Source organism: Nicotiana sylvestris, chromosome 9, assembly GCF_000393655.2.
Source record: "Nicotiana sylvestris chromosome 9, ASM39365v2, whole genome shotgun sequence".
NCBI lineage: Eukaryota > Viridiplantae > Streptophyta > Magnoliopsida > Solanales > Solanaceae > Nicotiana > Nicotiana sylvestris.
In genome coordinates this window covers 96,668,594-96,688,273 of record NC_091065.1, presented here as the reverse complement: position 1 = coordinate 96,688,273, position 19,680 = coordinate 96,668,594, and the positions used below count along the sequence as shown (strand labels likewise).

The following is a 19,680-nucleotide window of genomic DNA, read 5'->3' as shown; positions in this document are numbered from 1 at the left end:
TCTCCCAACTGGTAGGGTCCATACATGGTTCACCAGTTTTTGACAGGAGGAGCCCTCATACTTGCAGAAATGGACGGAGAAGTCTGGCCAAAGCCGATCAATTCAGATGCAGTCAAGCGTTACTATGTGTAATCTTTATACTTTCCTTATATGATGTAAATTGAACTACGCCTGACCTGATTTCCGTTCAAGAGGGGATACATAGGTAGCCCTATAGGTTCGGTCATAATTCAATAAAATTTCATTTCCCCCCGCAATTGGAAACTGAGGCAGAATTTTAAGGAGGACCCTCAAAATTCTGAAGTAATTTCAATCGATCGCCACACGATGAATGGTCAGAGACATCAACCCATCAAATTGAGGCAGAATTTTGAGGAGGACCCTCAAAATTCCGTAGCATGATAGGTTGCAATATCCTGAACTACGTCACAATCGTCGGTTCATCTAAAAGTTATTTTTTAAATTTATGTCATACTTTTACAAAATCATGCATGTTATTATTGAAACTACTTTGTTTAGCAATGCTACCCCAATAACACAGACAGTATCACCAGATCAAAGCCGAACGAGTCAAGCAAAAGCCAGCAGGGATATGAACTAACCTTCCCCTTACAAAACTCACGATTTTTCTTTGGATGTAGGCACTAGGATTGCAAAATCATTAAACATACTATACGCCCATGGGACAAACATTATTCAAGAATACGATTCTCAGAACCATTGCACTTGCCAACATTTGCTGTCAGCACACACCAGTGATGTTCCGTATGTCACAATGCTCCCAGTAATCACAACGCCACAATCTGCTATCAGCTAAGAAAACTCTACTATCAGTTGTTATCTTATTTCTTGCATAAGGCTACCATTCTACCTTCTGAGACTAAACGTTGTCTCCATCTGCATTTGCATTGCATAAGGCTACTATTCTGCCTTCCAATTTGCATAAGGCTACCATTCTGCCTTCTGAGGTTAAGCTCTACCTCCATCTACATCTGCATTGCATAAGGCTACTATTCTGCCTTCCGAGGTTAAGCTCTACCTCCATCTGCATTTACATTGCATAAGGCTACTATTCTGCCTTCCAATTTGCATAAGGCTACCATTATGCCTTCCAAGGTTAAGCTCTACCTCCATCTGCATCTACATTGCATAAGGCTACTATTCTGCCTTCTAATTTGCACAAGGCTACCATTCTGCCTTCCGAGACTAAACGTTATCTCCATCTGCATCTACATTACATAAGGCTACTATTCTGCCTTCCAATCTGTATAAGGCTACCATTCTGCCTTCTGAGGTTAAGCTCTGCCTCCAATTTTCTTCGAAACTAAGCGCTATCTCAAGCACTATTTATCTCGCTTCTCTTACAGACTAAGCTCTGCCATTCAGTTCCCAAGACTGAGCTATGTCTTGTCCACATCGCACTACTACATCCTTCATGGGCTAAAATATTGCCAACTCATCCAAAGGCGTTATCGTTCGGAGGCACCATCTTCATAGCCCGAGAACACCATGTTATGGCCTGAGGACCTCTTTCAATCTTTTGCATATCATTATTCAAAGGCGTCCTGGTTCGGAGGCACCATCCTCATAGCCCGAGAATATCATTTCATGGCCTGTGAATCCTGCATCAAATAACCCATGGCCCAAGACGTCATGGTCTGAGGACGCCATTCCTAACCGTCCAAAGACAACATTCATGGTCCGACGGGAATTTGCATTATGTTTAAATTTACGCACAATATATGCTTGTGTTGCTTATTTGCAGGTAATTCGGCAAGAAACTGCTATCCTAGCAGGAGCAGTCCTGCTTTAGTTCTCCTAACCATTCCCGTAAACCGCTCATTCATCCAACCCCATATGTTGCGTCCGTTATTGTAAAACTCCATCGGTATACTTCGTCGATGATTCCTAAATTACATACGGCCCGATTCCTATAAAACAAAGGATATGTAGGCAACTCAGAAGCCAGGGTGCGGCCTAAATCTTCCCAAACCGTTTCGCTCGGTCAAAATTGGCCATCATATCTTTACCAGACAACTCTTTCATCCTTTCCGGGTAAAGAGGGGAAGCTGTTGATACTTAATTTTTCCTCAAATTATCTTTAATTTGCATATATACCTTCAAAATCAGACTTTCATAGCAATTGGTATTTTTCTATAATTTTCCCATATTTTTATTAATTTATTTTTAATTTATCCAGTATTTTATTTTTAATAATTAATTACAAAATCGCATTACAAATGATTTCAAAAGCATTTCTTGATTTAATGTATTATCTCTGTTCCTATTAAGACCAAATTATTTCACAATTAGCCAAATTGGCACTTTTTGGCTATAATTGTAGTAACCTTGCAATTATAGCCTAATCATATGTTTTATACTATTTTATCCAATAATTAGTCGTCTGCATTTTTAATAGTTATTAATCATTGTAATTTAATTTACTAAGCATCAATTTCATTTTTTACAATTATCAACTATTTTATAAATTATTTTAGTTAATTTCAATTGGGTTTTTAATAGTTAGCCACTCTCTATTTAAATTCTAGCTTCAATCCAACCAGACCCCAGCCCAATTTTAACCCAAATATACACCAGGCCCAAGTCCTAATACTACCCGACCCAAACCCGAAACCCACCTACCCTTTTAATCTCGACCGTTGATCCCCCAAATCAACGGTCCAAACACACCCTTTCCATTTTAATCTCACCCGACCCCTAACCCTAGTCTCACAATTCAGAGACAGCCGCCCTCAAACTCTCTCATCTCCAAATTCTCTCTCAACTCACCCTAACCCTAATCACCATCACCGGCGAGAACCTCCTTCCTATGGTGTTTTCGTGCTTTCTCCGACCACCTTTGGTCTCCTATACTCCATGGCTCTTCGACTTCATGAGTCCTTGAGAAGGAAAGCCAACCTGCTCTGGTTTGAAACTCGTTTACTGGCCTGTCTCCGGCCATTTTCGTTTGTAAGAAAGGATTTCCTTTTGTTTTTTCGTTTGAATCCATAAGTTTTTAACAGATTCTCTTCATCTCTACTATTTTCTGAAACCCCTAGTTTGCTACTGTTCGATTCTTCTCAGATCTTTATAGATCTGAGGTGATTCGAGTATTATTAAGCATTTTCCTTTAAAAATCTCTTGTTTAAACTAACTATTTCGATTTTAGTCATTCTTTTCTAAAACTAGGGTTTCTCGGAGTTCTTTTACGCACGTTCTAACTGATTTCGTTATGATTAAACCTTTTACCTTGTTTGTTTTGACCGATTTTGTGCTCTTACTGCTTTTAAATTGACTCTGTTAAAAGCCCTATTTTTTTAAGATTTTCTTTACTTTGTTTCTATGAATGTTAGCATGATTTTTCTTACTTTGCTTCTATGAGGGTAGCATGTTTTCTTTACTTCGTTTCTGTGTGTTAGCCTTCTTACTTGAGTCCTGTGATTACCCTGCTTCGAATATGTTTTCCTGAATCTCTATCCTACTTATGTCGCTTTTGTGTGACTATGCTTACTTTGTTTGTTCATCTCTTGTTTCTTTCTGTGACTATGCTTCGAATATGTTTTCTTGCTACGTCTGTGGACCTCCTCTATTTATATGTTGAAAGTGCAGAGTCATGACTCCCTTTTGATCGATTCTGGTTTCCTTAATTGATGGTGATTGAAAATTTTCTTTCAAAACCCTAAAAGTTTTGCCCTGTCTGTTAAGCTGACTGATTTCCTTACCATATTTGCTATGATACTTATTTCTACTGAGTTGTGTCCTTAATCAAGGCTTTATGAATTTGGTCCTAATCGACTACTCTATACTACTGAATCTCGACTCCTACCTTTCCACTTAATTTGATTTGTTGCTTGCCTTAATTAATTTTCCCTTGCCTTGTCTGCAATGCTACTTAATTCTTAGTGATTGTTTCCTTAGTTTAAAAACTTTCTGAACCTAGCCTTAATTACCTACTCAATACTGGTACTATTTTGAAAATTTTCCTTATTTGTTATATTCCAGCCGTGTATGATTTCTTTCCTTACTTGCCACCTGCTCTTTACCGTTTACACTTACTCCCTTAATTAAAGGGAAATTCGAACTAATTTTTTATACTGAGATCTATAATTACTGAAGAATTGATTCTTGCCTTATTTTTAACCAGTTTTCAAACTACTATATAAATGACTCTCTTCTACAGTCTTAACACACGAACACAGTTCAGAATACACACATACGTTCAAACTCTCTCTTTTTCCTTTGCTACTTGTGCTAGTTGTTGGCCTAGCCTACTGAAAGCCAAGGCTAGATAGTGGAGTTGCACCTATTTTTACATTCTGCATTCTTCTTCTTTAACTGGTATGTCTCTAGTCTAAATTTAAAACTCAACTTTATGTGTTCCATGCCTATACATCCGTGCTTGTTCCTGTACTAGTTGTTCAATTTGTTTCTATGTTTGATGTTATTAAGCATGTCTAAATTCTGCCTTATGTGTAATCTTCATATTAGACTTTACTTAGTTCTTACTTGTCCAACATGTTCACTTAGTTCCCTTACCCCTCCCTTAACTGGTATGACCATGTTGTTACTTAGTCTTCAAGTGCATACCATTGGCCCTAATGGTATGTCAAATTTTGTTCAACAAAACTCTTGTCTTCAACATGATCCTGCTGCATTCTTCCCTATGTTTTAAATGTTTGTTACCATGACTGATTTGTTCAACAGACTCATAGATGTTCTGTATATTTGTTGTGTCAATTGTTTCCCTATTTATGTGGTTTCAAACCTATATGTTCCCAATCCCTTCACCCATGTTTGTAAGTCTGCTTGTCAAGTAAATCTGGGTATTCTATGGTTAATTGGGTTGTTTGCTGAGTATGCTTTTCTCAAAGAATGATTTCAAAACTGATAATTTCTAGTATCTTTAAAAAACTATTTCTGAACCTTTTCATTTCTAAACTGCTTTACTAAGTCTTTTATCATTATGTCAAGCACTCTTAGACCACTAAGTTCTTCCCCTTTTGTGTGAACCTTGCCTTGGGATCCTTGTGCTTACTCTGAACTTGGACACACAAAAGCTGGCCTTTCCACACTGCACTTACTCTGTATTGGCTATGAAATCTAGGTGTGAGCACTACTCGGGATCCCTTGAGGTCCTTAGGGAACTCTGACACACACGGATATGAGAAAGGCTATGGAACAATCTTGGCATTTGAGGTGATTTATAACATAACTCAGGGAGGAAGTCCTAATTGGGTGCTGAAAACCTGGGCCTGTTTTCAGGCTTTCTATAGGGTAACTTTTATTTCTCTTTTCTACTTATGTAATTCATTTTAGTGTTGGTCCGTAATAATCGATTTTAAACAAGTATTGGGGCTGACTAGTGAAAGGGGAGGGTAGTTATACATGCTATCAACATAAATGGGTAGAAACCATGTCTTAGGCTTACATTTCCTACGTGTGCATTAGAATCCATGTGTAATACCAACATACTCAAAACATGCCATGCATTAGATATCATGTTCTTAGGTTTACTATTTCAGCATCTCATTTGGCATCACTCTACCACGTAAAAATCCTGTTTTAGGCTAAATAACAACATCAACATAAAACTGTTGCTTTTGCACGTCTTGAAATCATGTTGTAACTCTTTGGGCATTTAGAAATCATGTTTTAGGAATTCTGCAATCATTCTACATTTTCATATGTGCACGTTAGGTACCCTGTTTTAGGATCTCGTTTACTCTCGCTCAGTCACACCTAGTTAAACTACTGATGTATTAAAAAGGACATAAAATAGTCTCATATTTGATTATCATGTTTAAGTGAAACTGGTCACAATTCCTGCATGTCTTTACAACATTTTGAACAACATGTTTTAGGTAAAATAACTATTTTAAAATTCTGGTAACTGCTGCATATTATTTTGCACCTAGGCAAGCCTTAGGTAATATAGCTTAAATAAAACCAGAACTATCTTTGTGATTAATGTTTAATTGTCAGCATGTTAAAATCTGTAGGCAAGATGATTAGGACTTCTTCTCTGAGTCATATAATAGATCTGACTCTGCTGTTATCACTTAGAAACCATGTTAGGATTTGAATTTAGACTTTAATTGTGTATGAGTCATGTTGTTTATGTGTACTGTGTGTGAAGGTATATCTGAGCCTCTCATTTGTCTTCCATGCTCCCTTTTATTGAAGTCCTACTTGTTTATTATATGTCGCCTTAGTATTTTACCTTTAAACTTGAGGGTCTGCCTAGAACCCCATTTTATAGGATAGGAGTCCTAAATTCCTCCGGGACTGATAGGAAGGGACGGGTAACAGCATGCAATAGGGGTCAAGACCAACCTTCGCTTTAATTACCTTCACGGGGCGGGAAAGGGTAGATATGGACATGATGACTCATGCGTTAATACCATGTGTAGCCCCTCTTTGAGGAGTGTCATACCGGGTATTGCATTGATGTGATCCATATTATAAACAAACCTAGGACACCCCCTCTTTACATTCCCCAATATGCTTAGATTGTAATTCTTTTGAAAATCTTGCTTTTCATTAACTAATTTCCAAACATCTATATTTTTAAATTTAAATCCCCTACTATTTGAGCCATATTTGTTATTTGCTACTTGTACAAATTCACAAAAACTGTTTGGCCGGAAACCACACTAGTGGATCCTGAGGGGTGCCTAACACCTTCCCCTTGGGATAATTTCAAGCCCTTACCCTATCTCTGGTTACTAAACGTAGTTATAAATGAACCTTATTGGTGCCCTAACGCACCTTAAATTGTTAGGTGGCGACTCTTCAAAACTGCAAACCCCCTTTCCAAAAGAAAAGAGTTGTCCCAACCAAAATGTCATAAACCTGATTTTGCGAGAAAAAGGGGGCGCGACATAGAGTAAGTGATCTCGACGGCCACCACTCTTGGAATCTATTGAATGCAGTAAGACTAATGAACATATCTTCCCAAACTTTTTTTTTCTTCGACCTCTCAAGGCCAACAACTCTGGTGTCACCCCATCGGCCATCATCAAAGATATCATCCTCATTCACTGTAGTACGTGGTGTGTCGGGAACATCTGTAGATGAGGGCTTTGAATCCTAACTGTCACCTTCTGAACCCTCGAAAGTGCTCTTTGAGGTGGAAGGTTCATCTCGAAGTTGGAATCTCCCCTGAAGCTATTGTGGCAGTGATTGAGCATCAGGTTGCTCTTGCACAGAGCCTCCCTCCGATGCTTCCCTAGACAGGACATATGAACTTAATTCAATGGGCTCTATAGCTGTACCTCTCCCGGGAAGGCCTTTTTGGATATAAATCTTTGTAAGGCGAGTGGTAAGGTACTCTTTCCTCGACCTCGGGAGAGTTCACCCTCCTCTTTGATGTATCACCTCAACCACGTGACCTAACCATTTCTGCAATAAACAGCAATATGAATCAGTTCTACTTCAAGTGCACAATAGCAGACAGTGGCAAAACAAAAATATTATTCAGGGTGGGGAAGTGCGGTCTGCACAATTGCAAGTGCTGCTGTAAGTGAGGTTGTGCGGACCGCACAATTTGAAAGTGCAGCCACAGTGATGAAACTGCGGTCCGCAAAATTTTGAGTGCGACCGCACATCTGAAGTGCAGTCCGTACAATTTTGAGTATGGTTGCACAATGGGTACTTCAAAAATGGCAACTCTCTGAAGACAAAGAATGCCCTGATTTGCGGCCGCACATACTTTTCTATGACCGCGATTGAATTTCTACGGACTGCAAAATTTCAAGTGCGATCTACATAATCTTGCTAAACTAATGCCTTACCTATACATATGCTGACCGCACAATTCCTTGTGCATCCGCACATTTCAAAATTCATAAGGCAGAATTCTTAGGGTTTCAATTTATATGCACAAATTGGACATAGTAGTAGCAATTAATCATGATAAACAAATACACATCCCCCCTAATAGCAAGTAAGAGTTTACCCAACACAATCTACATCCCACATGGATATGAATTTGACAAATGGTCTAAAAATAACTAACAAATTATAAACTAAATTAAGAAAATTGAAAAATTCTAGAGATGATTTGAACATACCAATGATGAAGTGTTGTTAAGGAACGATCAAGGATGCTAAATGAAGTGGAAGATAGGTGACTTAGTTGTGTTCATTATTTTTGCCTTTGTTTTAATTTCTTAGAATTTGTAAAGTTTCAACAGTATAATAAGGTCTACTATTTATACTTAACAGGATTTGCTAAAGGCTAAAGAGACAAGTGCAGCCACAGAATTCCTTCTGCAGTCCGCACTTTGTTACCTGTTGTGCAATTACCTTTTGTTGATCTGCGGTCCGCAGAATTACGTGTGCGATCGCAGATTTTGGTGCGGGTCGTAGATTTTCTTGTGCGGCCGCACTTTGGCCATTTCTCTAACAAGAAGACTTCATAGATTGTGCAATTTTTCATCTCAAGTTGTGCGGCCACAGATCTTTTCTGTTGTGGCATTCAAAATTGTGCGGTCCGCACCTTTCCATACTTAGCCAATTTTTCTGAGCACTGTTCCTATAAAGCATACTCATTCCTACAACACACTTTAAAACCAGTTAGCACAAAATAAGACCTATCTAAAGAAGAAGAAAAAGAAAAAGGAAAAAAAACATTGGTTGCCTCCCAAGAAGCGTCTGATTTAATGTCGCGACACGACACAGATTACCATCATTTAAAATGAATTACCGCCACGACGTGGTCATCACCAAATTTTCCCAGATAATGCTTCACCCAGTGACCATTGACTCTAAACACCTTATCATTTTCATTCCTCAAGTCCAATGCACCAAAGGGTATCACACCCACAACCTCAAATGGGCCACTTCATTTAGACTTTAAACTTTCGAGAAAAATTCGTAACCAAGAATTGAACAACAACACAAGATTATCTTCTTTAAAATCTTTGTTCCGAATGTACTTGTCGGGGATGTATTTCATCTTCTCTTTGTATAAGGACGAACTTGTGTATGCATGGTACTGGAACTCATCCAACCCATTCAATTGTGCCACCCTTAAGTTGGCGGCGACATCTCACTCAAGATTCAACTTCTTTAAGGCCCACATGGCTTTGTGCTCAAGTTCCACCGAAAGATGACAAGCTTTTCCGAACACCAACCGGTATGGAGACATTCTAATCAGTGTTTTATAAGTCGTCCTATAATCCCATAAAGCATCATCAAGTTTCTTGGACCAATTCGTCCAGTTAGCATTCACTTTTTTGGACAAAATACTCTTTATCTCACCTCCCAATCACACACCACTCTCAATCACTCAACACTCACACTCATCGGTACATGTGCTCACTATTGGTATATCAGACTCCAGAGGGGCGAATCATGTCCAAGCGCTAATATAAGCCAATCATGGCATGCTGCGGCGTGCAACCCAATCTCAACATGAATCAACAAAGCCTGATGCGGTGTGCAACCTGATCCTATAAATATCACCTACAACCAGGCCCTCAGCCTCACTCTGTCATCAATCTCTCAAGTCTCTCGAGCTCAACTCACAAATCTCATGCCAATCAGCCCAAACAATGATAACATGATATGACAACAAATGATAATACAGACTGAGATATGATATGCAAATGAAAGAATATGATTGAGTATGTAATTGCAATTTAAGCAAATAACTCAACAGCAAAAAAGACCCCACTGGGTCCGAATAGATTAGGTACATGGCCTAAACATGATTTCTAACATGGATCACAGCTCAATTACTCTAACATGTAGAAATTTTATGAATAGAAACAAGACAGGTATTTACACAGTACCACAGAATAAACCAGGTCATAATTTACACGGTGTACGCCCACACGTCCGTCACCTAGCATGTGTGTCACCTCAACACCAAACACATAACACGTATATTCAGGGGTTCATACTTTCAGCACCAAGTTTAGAAGTGTTACTTACCTCGAAGAAGCCGAATCCAATACGGAGCAAGCAAACATTACTCTAGAAACACCATCCCACACATACCGCTCTCCAAATGGCTCGAAACTGGCCAAAAGCAACTCAAGAACATAAAATAATGCCAAAGGAAACAAACTCAATCGATAAAGGTTGAATCTTTAATCAAAAGCCCAAAGTCAACCAAAAAGTCAAACCTAGGTCCGCACCTCAGAACCCAAAAAACTCATAAAATACGACAACACACAATTACGAGTCCAACCATACTAGTTTCACTCAAATCCGACTCCGAATCGATGTTCAAAACTTAAAAATTCACCTTATGCAATTTTAGATAAAACCTCCAAATTTCTTTTTGAAATTCATAATCCAAATTCCTAAAACGAAGATAGGTTTATGAAATATAATCAAAATCGAGTAGAGAACAATTACCCTAATCCATGTGGTGAAAATTACCTCAAAAATTACCACAATTCGAGGTCCATAGCTTCAAATATGTTTAAATGGTCAAAACCTCCGAAAATAGAGTACTTATAATCACTAGACGAATTAATGAATTGCAATCGCAGAAATATCATCGCTATAGCGAAGAAGAAAATTCACTTCCCCCCTGAAATACCCTACGTTATCGTAGCAAAATCCTCATGAACGTGATATACAAGGATGATAGAACTATGTGATCGTGGGAACATCGCCGCTAACGCGAAAAGGAAACCAACATCCTACCCAGCTCAGCCCAATCACTACATGAACGCGTAGAAGCAGATGCTAACGTTGATGAAGACTAGCCCCAACTCTATGCGAACACGTTCATCCTCACGCGAACACGAAAACAAATTCACAGCAGACCAAAAAACCTTTCGCAATTGTGGCTGGACCTTCGCGATCGTGAAGAATACTAGAAGCAACGGGTAACAGCAAAAAAACAGCAATGCAAAACCATTCAAAATGATCTGAACCATGTCCGAAACTCACCCGAGCCCTTCAGGACCTCGTCCGAGCATACTAACAAGTCCCATAACATAACACGGATCTACTCGGAGCCTCAAATATCACATAACAATATAAAAACCATGAATCGCACCTCAAATCGACTTAAATGAACTTTTGAACTTTGAATTTTCAAAACTCATGCCGAACTAAATCAACCCGGAACGACCTCAAATTTTACACACAAGTCCCAAATGATATAACGAAGCTATTTCAATCCCCGAAACCATAATCTGAACCCAATACCATCAAAGTCAACTCTCGGTCAAACTTACGAACATTCAAAACCTTCAAATTTCTAACTTTCGCCAAATAGTGCCGAAACCTTTTAGAAATATCCAAATGCAAATTTGGGCATACGCCTAAGTCCAAAATCATGCATTCGAACCTAACAGAACTATCAAAACTCCGATCTGAGGCCAAAAACTCAAATGTCAAACTTGGTCAACTCTTCAAACTTAAAACTTCCTAAATGAGAAATCATTCTTCCAAATCAATTTTGAATCACCTGAAAACCACAACCGACGATTCACACAAGTCATAATACATCATACAAAACCCAAGACTCCAAATAGTTGAATGAAATGCAAATGCTTAAAATGACTGATCGGATTGTTATAATTAGTTTTTATGTAACCTCAAAAATGGATCAAGTAGTTCACAATAAAGCTACAATATGAGAATCATCACAGCTCAAGGCATAACAATCAATCCAAGGTATATCATAGCCTAAACACTACCCCGAGCATGGATAATTACCCTGATGCTCATACATGGGCTCAACCCCACACATGTACGCACCCATAGCACGTAGCTATCACAAATAATTCAGGCAACTAGTGCCTCAACCAAGTTTAAGTAAGTTACTTACCTCAAGCAAGCCAAATTACTCCTTTAACAAGCGCTACCCGCATGTATCAACCTCCGGATGACCCGAATGTAGCCAAATTAACTTAATATAATCAGTAAAAACCGTAAGAATTTATTCCAAATGATAAAGCTAAGATCTTTAACCAAAATCAAAAAGTCAACCCCGGGGTCTCACCTTGAAACCCAACAAAATTTACAAATTCTAAACACCTATTTGATTAAGAGTCATACCATACCAAAATCATCCAATTCCGACATCAAATCGACCTTCAAATCTCCATTTTTCATTTCAGAAAAGTTTCAAAATCCCCAATTTCTCTACTTCAAATCACCATATATATGAAAAAAACAAGGATGCAATCATGATTAATGAATAAATCCGAGTCAAAATACTTACCATGATCCAAGACGTGAAAATCTTCTCAAAAATCGCTCAAAACCGAGCTCTACAACTCAAAATATGATATAATAACTTTAATTGTCGAAATGGGATTTAAAAGAGTCTACCCAGTTATTACACTTCACGAATCCAAAAACCGCCTCGCATTCGTGTAGAAAAAATCTCACCAGCTACCAGTTTCTCTTATACGAACGCAAATTCTCAGTCGTGAACACGATGGTCAATCCCCCAGAGCTACGCGATCCCATTCTTGAACTCGCGACCGTAAAGACCAAATGCCTTACATCCTCATACCCGCCTTCCTTCTACAATAATATGTCACCTAGATCATGTTCGCGGTGAACAACCTGCCTCAACCTTCACGACGCATCCCTGAACTCATGAACGTGATGCACAATTTCCACCAACCATTAAACAACTCTATGCGATCGCGATCCTCTCTTCATGATGGCGAATAAAGAATCCATATGCTCATGTTCAGCAGATCATCTAAGACCAAAATGAAGCCGAAAGCATATAACAAGTCCTAAACATGATACGAACTCAGTCGAAGCCTCAAATCACATTGAACAACATCGAAATCACGAATTCAAGCCTAATGAAACTATTAAACTTAAAGCTTCTAAAACTGATGCCGAAACATATCAAACCAATTTTGAATGAGCTAAAATTTTGCACACCAGTAATATATGACACAATGGGATTACTCCAACTTCCAGATATGAAATCTGATCCTGATATCGAAAAAGTCAACTCTCGGTCAAATCTCTCAACCTCCAAACCTTCAACTTTCAAACTTTCGCCAGAAAATACCAACTCACCCTACGGACTTCTAAACCAACATCCAAACATATGTCTAAGCTAAAAATCACCATATGAAGCTATCAGAACCATTAAATTTCATTCCGATGTCATTTATACAAATATCAAACTCTCGTCAACTCTTCCAACCTAAGCCTTCAACCTTGGAACTAAGTGTCCCAATTCACTCAAAACATCCACAAAACCAAACCAGCCACCCCGAAAAGTCAAGTAACCACATATGAACATAGAATAAGCAATAAACAGGGGGACATAGCGATAGTATACAAAACGACTGGCCGGGTCATTACATTCTCCCCCTCTTAAATAAACTTTCATCCTCGAACGGGTCTAGAATCATACATGGAGTCCCAAATAGGTGTAGGTAATTGCTCCATATCTCCCGATCATCCTCCCAAATAGCCTCCTCAGTCGGCTGACCTCTTTAACAAACTTTCATTGATGTTATATTATTTTACCTTAACTTTCGAACCTACTCGTCCAAAATGGCTATCGGCTCCACATCATAAGTCAAATCCTCGTCTAGCAGAGCCGTGATGAAGTCCAAAACATGTGAGGGATCATCCTAATACTTTCAGAGCATAGAAACATGAAACACTGAGTGAACACCTGATAGACTAGGTGGAAATGCAAGCTTGTGGGACACCACTCCAATCCTCTCAAGTACTTCAAAAAGGCCAATATACCGCGGGCTCTACTTGACCTTCTTCCCAAACCTCAACATACCCTTCATGGGAGAACTCTAAGTAATACCTTCTCACCTACCAAGTTTTCAACATCATGAACCTTCTTATTAGCATAACTCTTCTCTCTGGACTGCGTCAAACGGAGCGGCTCTTAGATCAACTTTATCTTCTCTAAGGCATCACAGACCAAATCATGAGTTCCCAACAACTTGGACTCCCCAGGCTCAAACCAACTAACTAGGGAACGACATCTCCTCAACTGGTCCACAATTACCCAAACTACATCAAATTTCTTCAAAGTTTGTGGGATCCCAATAATGAAATCCTTGGTAACACGCTCCCATTTGCACTCGAGAATCTCAAATATCTTAAGCAAACTACCCACCCTCTGATGGTCGTACTTCACCTGCTGACAATTCAAGCACCGAGCCACATACTCTACTATATCTTTTTTCATTCTTCTCCACCAATAGTGCTATCTCAAATCCTGATGCATCTTCACGGCACTGGGATGAATGGAGTACCGCGAACTGTGGGACTCCCCAAGAATCAACTCATGCAACCCATCTACATTGGGCACACAAATTCGACTATGCATCCTCAACACCCCATCATCTCCAACCTCCTTGGAATCATCGTGCTACACTGTGTCTTTAAGGACAAGCAAATGAGGATCGCCATACTAACGCGCTCTAATGTGGTCATACAAAGAAGACTAAGAAACCACGCAACCAAGAACCCAGCTAGGCTCCGAAATATCCAATCTCACAAACTAATTGGCCAATACTTGAACATCCAATGCTAATAGTATCTCACTAACTAGAATATATGCAAGGTTACCCATACTCTCTACTTTCATACTCAAGGCATCGACCACCATATTGGCCTTCCTGGAATGATACAGAATAGTGATATCATATTCTTTCAACAACTCTAACCACCTCCGCTATCTCAAGTTAAGATCTTTTTGCTAAAACAAGTGTTGTAGACTTTGATGATTTGTGAATACCTCGCAAGACACGCCGTAGATATAGTGCCTCCAAATCTTCAATATGTGAACAATACCTGCCAACTCTAGATCATGAACAGGGTAGTTCTTCTCATGAGGCTTCAACTGGTACAAAGCATAAGCAATCACCCTACCTTCCTACATCAAGACACGCCCAATACCAATCCATAAAGCATTATAATAAATTGTATATGAACCCGATGCTGAAGGCAAAACTAGAACTATAGTTGTGGTCAAGGCAGTCTTAAGCTTTTGAAAGCTCTCCTCACACTCATTGGACCACCTGAATAGAGCACCCTTTTGAGTCAATCTGGTCACAGGTGCAGCAATAGACGAGAAACCCTCCATAAAACGGCAATAATATCTGGCCAAACCAAGAAAACTCTGAATCTCAGTACCCAAAGATGGTCTAGGCCAACTCTGAACTTCCTCAATCTTCTTCGGGTCTACCTTGATCCCCTTACTATACGCCACGTTCCCCAAGAACGCCATAGAATCAATCCAAAACTCACACTTGGAGAATTCAGCGTATAGCTTCTTCTCCCTCAACGTGTGAAGTACAATACTGAAATGTTGCTCATGAACCTCCTGGCTTCGTGAGTACACCATTATATCATCAATGAATACTATGAAAAAAAAATCAATATATGGACGGAATACATTGTTCATCAAATGCATAAAGGTTGTTGTGGCATTGGTCAGCCTAAATGACATCACAAGAAAGTCATACTGACAACATCGGGTCCTGAATGTCATCTTCATAATATCATAATCCCGGATCGTCAACCGGTGATACCCACACCTCAAATAAATCTAGAGAACACTATAGCACCTTAGAGCTAGTCAAATAAGTCATCAATGTGTTGTATTAGGTACCTGTTCTTAATTGCGACTTTGTTCAACTGTCTGTAATCAATACACATTCGCATAGTACCATCATTCTTCTTCAAAAATAGAACGGTTACACCACAAGGAGACATACTAGGCCTGATAAATCACATATCAAGTAGCTCATGAAGTTGTTCCTTCAATTCTTTCAACTCTGTTAGTGGCATATGATGCGAAGGAATAGATATGGATTGAGTGATCGGCACTATGTCAATACCAAAATCAATATCCCTATCGGGTGGAATGCCCTATATGACTGCATAAAACACATATGGGAAGTTTATTACTACCAAAACTAACTCTACGATACGAGTATCAGAACTAACATCCCTCACAAAAGACAAATATGCCAGACATCCCATCTCAACCATCTATTGAGCCTTCAAATATGAAATCACTCTACTAGGAACATAATCCAAGGAACCTCTCCACTCAACCCTAGGCAACCCCGGCATTGCCAACATCATGCTCTTAGCGTGACAATCCAAAATAGCATGACATGGTGTCAACCAATCCATGCCTAAAATCACGTCAAAATCAATCATGCTAAGAAATAAAAGATCAACTCTCATTTTTACTCCTCCACTATCACTACATACGATCAGTACACACGGTCCATAATAATATAATCACCCACCGGTATAGATAGATGCACATGCATAACTATGGAATCACGGGGCATAAACAAATAACGAGAAAAGTATGATGACACATATTAATAATTGGAACCAGGATCAAACAATACCGAAGCCTCCCTATGGCATACTGAAATAATACATGAAATCACAGCATCGGAAACTACTATTTTTGGCCTGGCTGGAAATGCGTAGCAACGGGCATGACCACCACCTGATCGACCTCCCCCTCTAGGGCGACCTTATGCTAACATTGCCCTACCCTTAGCTGGTTGTGTGGGTAGTATAGCTGGTGGTGTTGAAATCAAAGGCTGGGAGCTCTGTTATGGAATCCTACTCAATAGTCTGGGGCAATCTCTCTTGAGATGACTCAAGTCTCTGCACTCATAGCAACCCCTACAGATAGGCTACTGACCTTCATAGCCCGAAGAACTGCCTTTAGAGACCTGGGTAGATGGAGCACAATAAGAACTTTGTGTCGCAATGCACTGAATGATGACTGAGCTGGGCATGTACTGTAGGAACTATGGTTAACTGAAGAACCACAGGGAACATGGCAGGTTGCGTGAACGGGTCTAGAAGGATGACACTTATAGTAGTAGGTCTGGCCTCCAGATGAGGCATTACTGAAACCACCTAAACTATGAGGCCTCTTGGCCTCCCACTTCTCATGCTCCTGCTTGCAAACCAGCTCTAAACGTCTAACAATCTCGACAACCTAGTTAAACCTAGCAAGCCATAATGAAGCGTAAACCATAGTTGAGGCCAGTAATGAACCTCATAATCTCCTCCCTCTAAGTGGGAACCAACCATACAGCATGACGAGCCAACTCTGCAAACCTCATCTCATACTGAGTCATTGTCATACTCTCCTGGCGTAGCTGCTCAAACTACCTACACAACTCCTCTCTACGAGTCGGTGGGACAAACTTCTCTAAGAAGAGAACTGAGTACTCATGCCATGTAAGTCGCGCTGCATCGGCTAGCCTGCTCAACTTATAAGCCTGCCACCATCTCTAAGTTGCCCCTATCAGTTGAAAAATAATAAATAAACCCCACTAGTATCCAAAATACCCGTTATGCGAAGAATTCATTGACACCAGTCTATAAAATCCTAAGCATCCTTCTACTCTGCTCCACTAAACTCTGGAGGCTTAAGCCTCCTAAATCGCTCCAATCTCTTCTACTCCTCATCACTTATATGGGGACCAACCTTGTCCCCAGAAATAGCAACTCGCTGAACTAGCAATACACTCGGTGTCTAGAGTCCCTTAGCTAGATGCTCTAGAGTACGATCGGTAGGAGTCTAGGCACCTCCCCGGCATGTGAAGTGGTTGGTGCAGCTGGAACCAAAACCGCCTGAGCAAGGCTCGTGCACATAGTTAAAATTTGGGCTAAGGCCTCCAAAAGGCCAGGAATAAAGATGGGCACTACTGGTGCCTGAGGTGGTCCCACCGGATCAACAACATCTGGTACCTGCTATTGAGCTGGAGCAACTGGTGGCTCCACAGGTGTTGCTTTGGTTGTAGTACGAGCCGCACCTCAGCCTCTACCGTAGCGCTGTCCTCTCGCGGCCCTAACTGGTGGTATTGGTGGACGTTCACCTGATTCGATCACACATTTCCTCACCATCTGTGAGAGAATGGAAGAGTCAAGTTCAAATTAAAAAAAATCGCACGACAAGAATGAAAGAAAGTGAAGTCTTCCTAGCAGTTCGGTAGCCTCTCGAAGATAAGTACAGACTTCTCCGTATCGTTCTGTAAGAATCTATTAAACTTTGTCATGACTCATAATACCTATGAACCTAGAGCTCTGATAATAATTTAACACGACCCAAAATCTCAACCAGGTGTGATGGCACATAATACACCGGCTAGACAAGTCAAAACATAAATAAAGAACCAGAACAACAGAATTTATAAAAATAGCATAAGTCTGAAACTTCAATATAGTAAAATACAACTAATACATGATAAATTCCCTAGAAACTAGAAAATACAGAGTCGTGAGCTCTACAATGGAATACAAGTCTAAAAACTAAATAACAATATTGTTTGGACTAAAATAACAGTACATAAAAAAGACAAGTCAAGACTAAGGGCGGAAACGCAGCTCTACCTCGTCTCTCGATACTCCACTCAACAGGCAACTCTACTACTAATAGATGGTACCAATACCTGGATTTGCACAATTAAGTGCAAAGGGTAGTATGAGTACAACCGACCAAATATACTCAATAAGTATCGTAACTAACATCGGCGAGGTAAAAAAAGCGAGAATTATAAATGATACTTGCTATAACATGTACAACATCATCAATTTAACAAGTACATAACAATAATGTAATCAAGTCATAAAGCACAGAAAGAACCCTTTGAGTGTGTGTGTGCAATTACTTAAGTTTTCTGCTCAGTTAATACAACATATAAAGATGATATGCAGATAAATTAGATGATAAACCAGGAATTTGCAAGTAGAGATGAAATGCAAATCCAAAACAAATCATGGGCTAGATTTTCCTCAACCTTTCCTTGTCTGTACCAAACCACTAATCAGTTTTCCTCAATATCCCCGTGTACATTATCAAGAAGGAAACATGAGGGGGTGATCCTACGGAGATGGATCCATATCCACATGCAAGCACGACCAATTCAACGTGCTATAAGCCCGGCGTAGTCACAGGCATAACAATACAGTTCACCCGGCGTAGTCATAGGCATAATAACACAATCTGCCCGACGTGATCATAGGAATAACAACAAAATCCGTCCCGTATGGTTACAAGCATAACAATACAATTCACCCAGCGTGGTCATAGGCATAACAACACAATCCCCCGGGTGTGATCACAGGCATAACAACACAATCCGACCGGCGTGGTCACATGTATCTAGTCCAAATCAATCAGAGAGGAGCGAATATACAAGAATACAAGTTTATGATGAATGAATAACAAATCTCATGCTCTTGGACCGAAATAAATGGCATGCTAAAGTATAGGCATGTGCAAAGTGTGCTATCATGACTCAAATCGGTAATTTCATCATAGAATAACAATTATCAGGTTCATTCAGGGAATTAGTCTTTATGTAATCTCAAACATAGATTATGTGATGACCCAAAAATGTCATCTCTAAATTTAATAATCATCTTGGTATTTTAATACCTTGAAAAGTGATATCAATAATTTCTCGACTTGCGTGCACAGTCCGTATAATTTTCCGGAAGGTTTTTATGTGAAAAATGGATTAAGTTGTGAACAAGAGCTTTAAAACTCAACTAAGTTGACTTCGGTCAACATTTTGAGCAAACGAACCCAGATAAAAGTTTTGACCATTTCGGTAGTTTTGTATCGTTATTTGGGACTTGGTCATGTGCCCGAAATCAAATTCGGAGGTCCCTAGATCAAATTATCGCCATTTAACGGAAACTAGAAATCTAAGG

At 39.6% G+C, this 19,680-nt stretch overlaps 1 protein-coding gene across 1 annotated transcript; it reads right to left on the bottom strand.

Moving 5' to 3' along the window:
- Positions 1-7,037: 7,037 nt before the first annotated feature.
- Positions 7,038-15,322, bottom strand: LOC138877949 (uncharacterized mitochondrial protein AtMg00860-like). Its single transcript, XM_070157595.1, has 3 exons — positions 14,936-15,322; positions 14,770-14,851; positions 7,038-7,228 (listed from the first exon to the last, which is right to left on the bottom strand). Exons 1-3 carry the CDS (start codon positions 15,320-15,322, stop codon positions 7,038-7,040), a joined length of 660 nt encoding a protein of 219 aa, XP_070013696.1.
- Between the last annotated feature and the right edge of the window lie 4,358 nt (positions 15,323-19,680).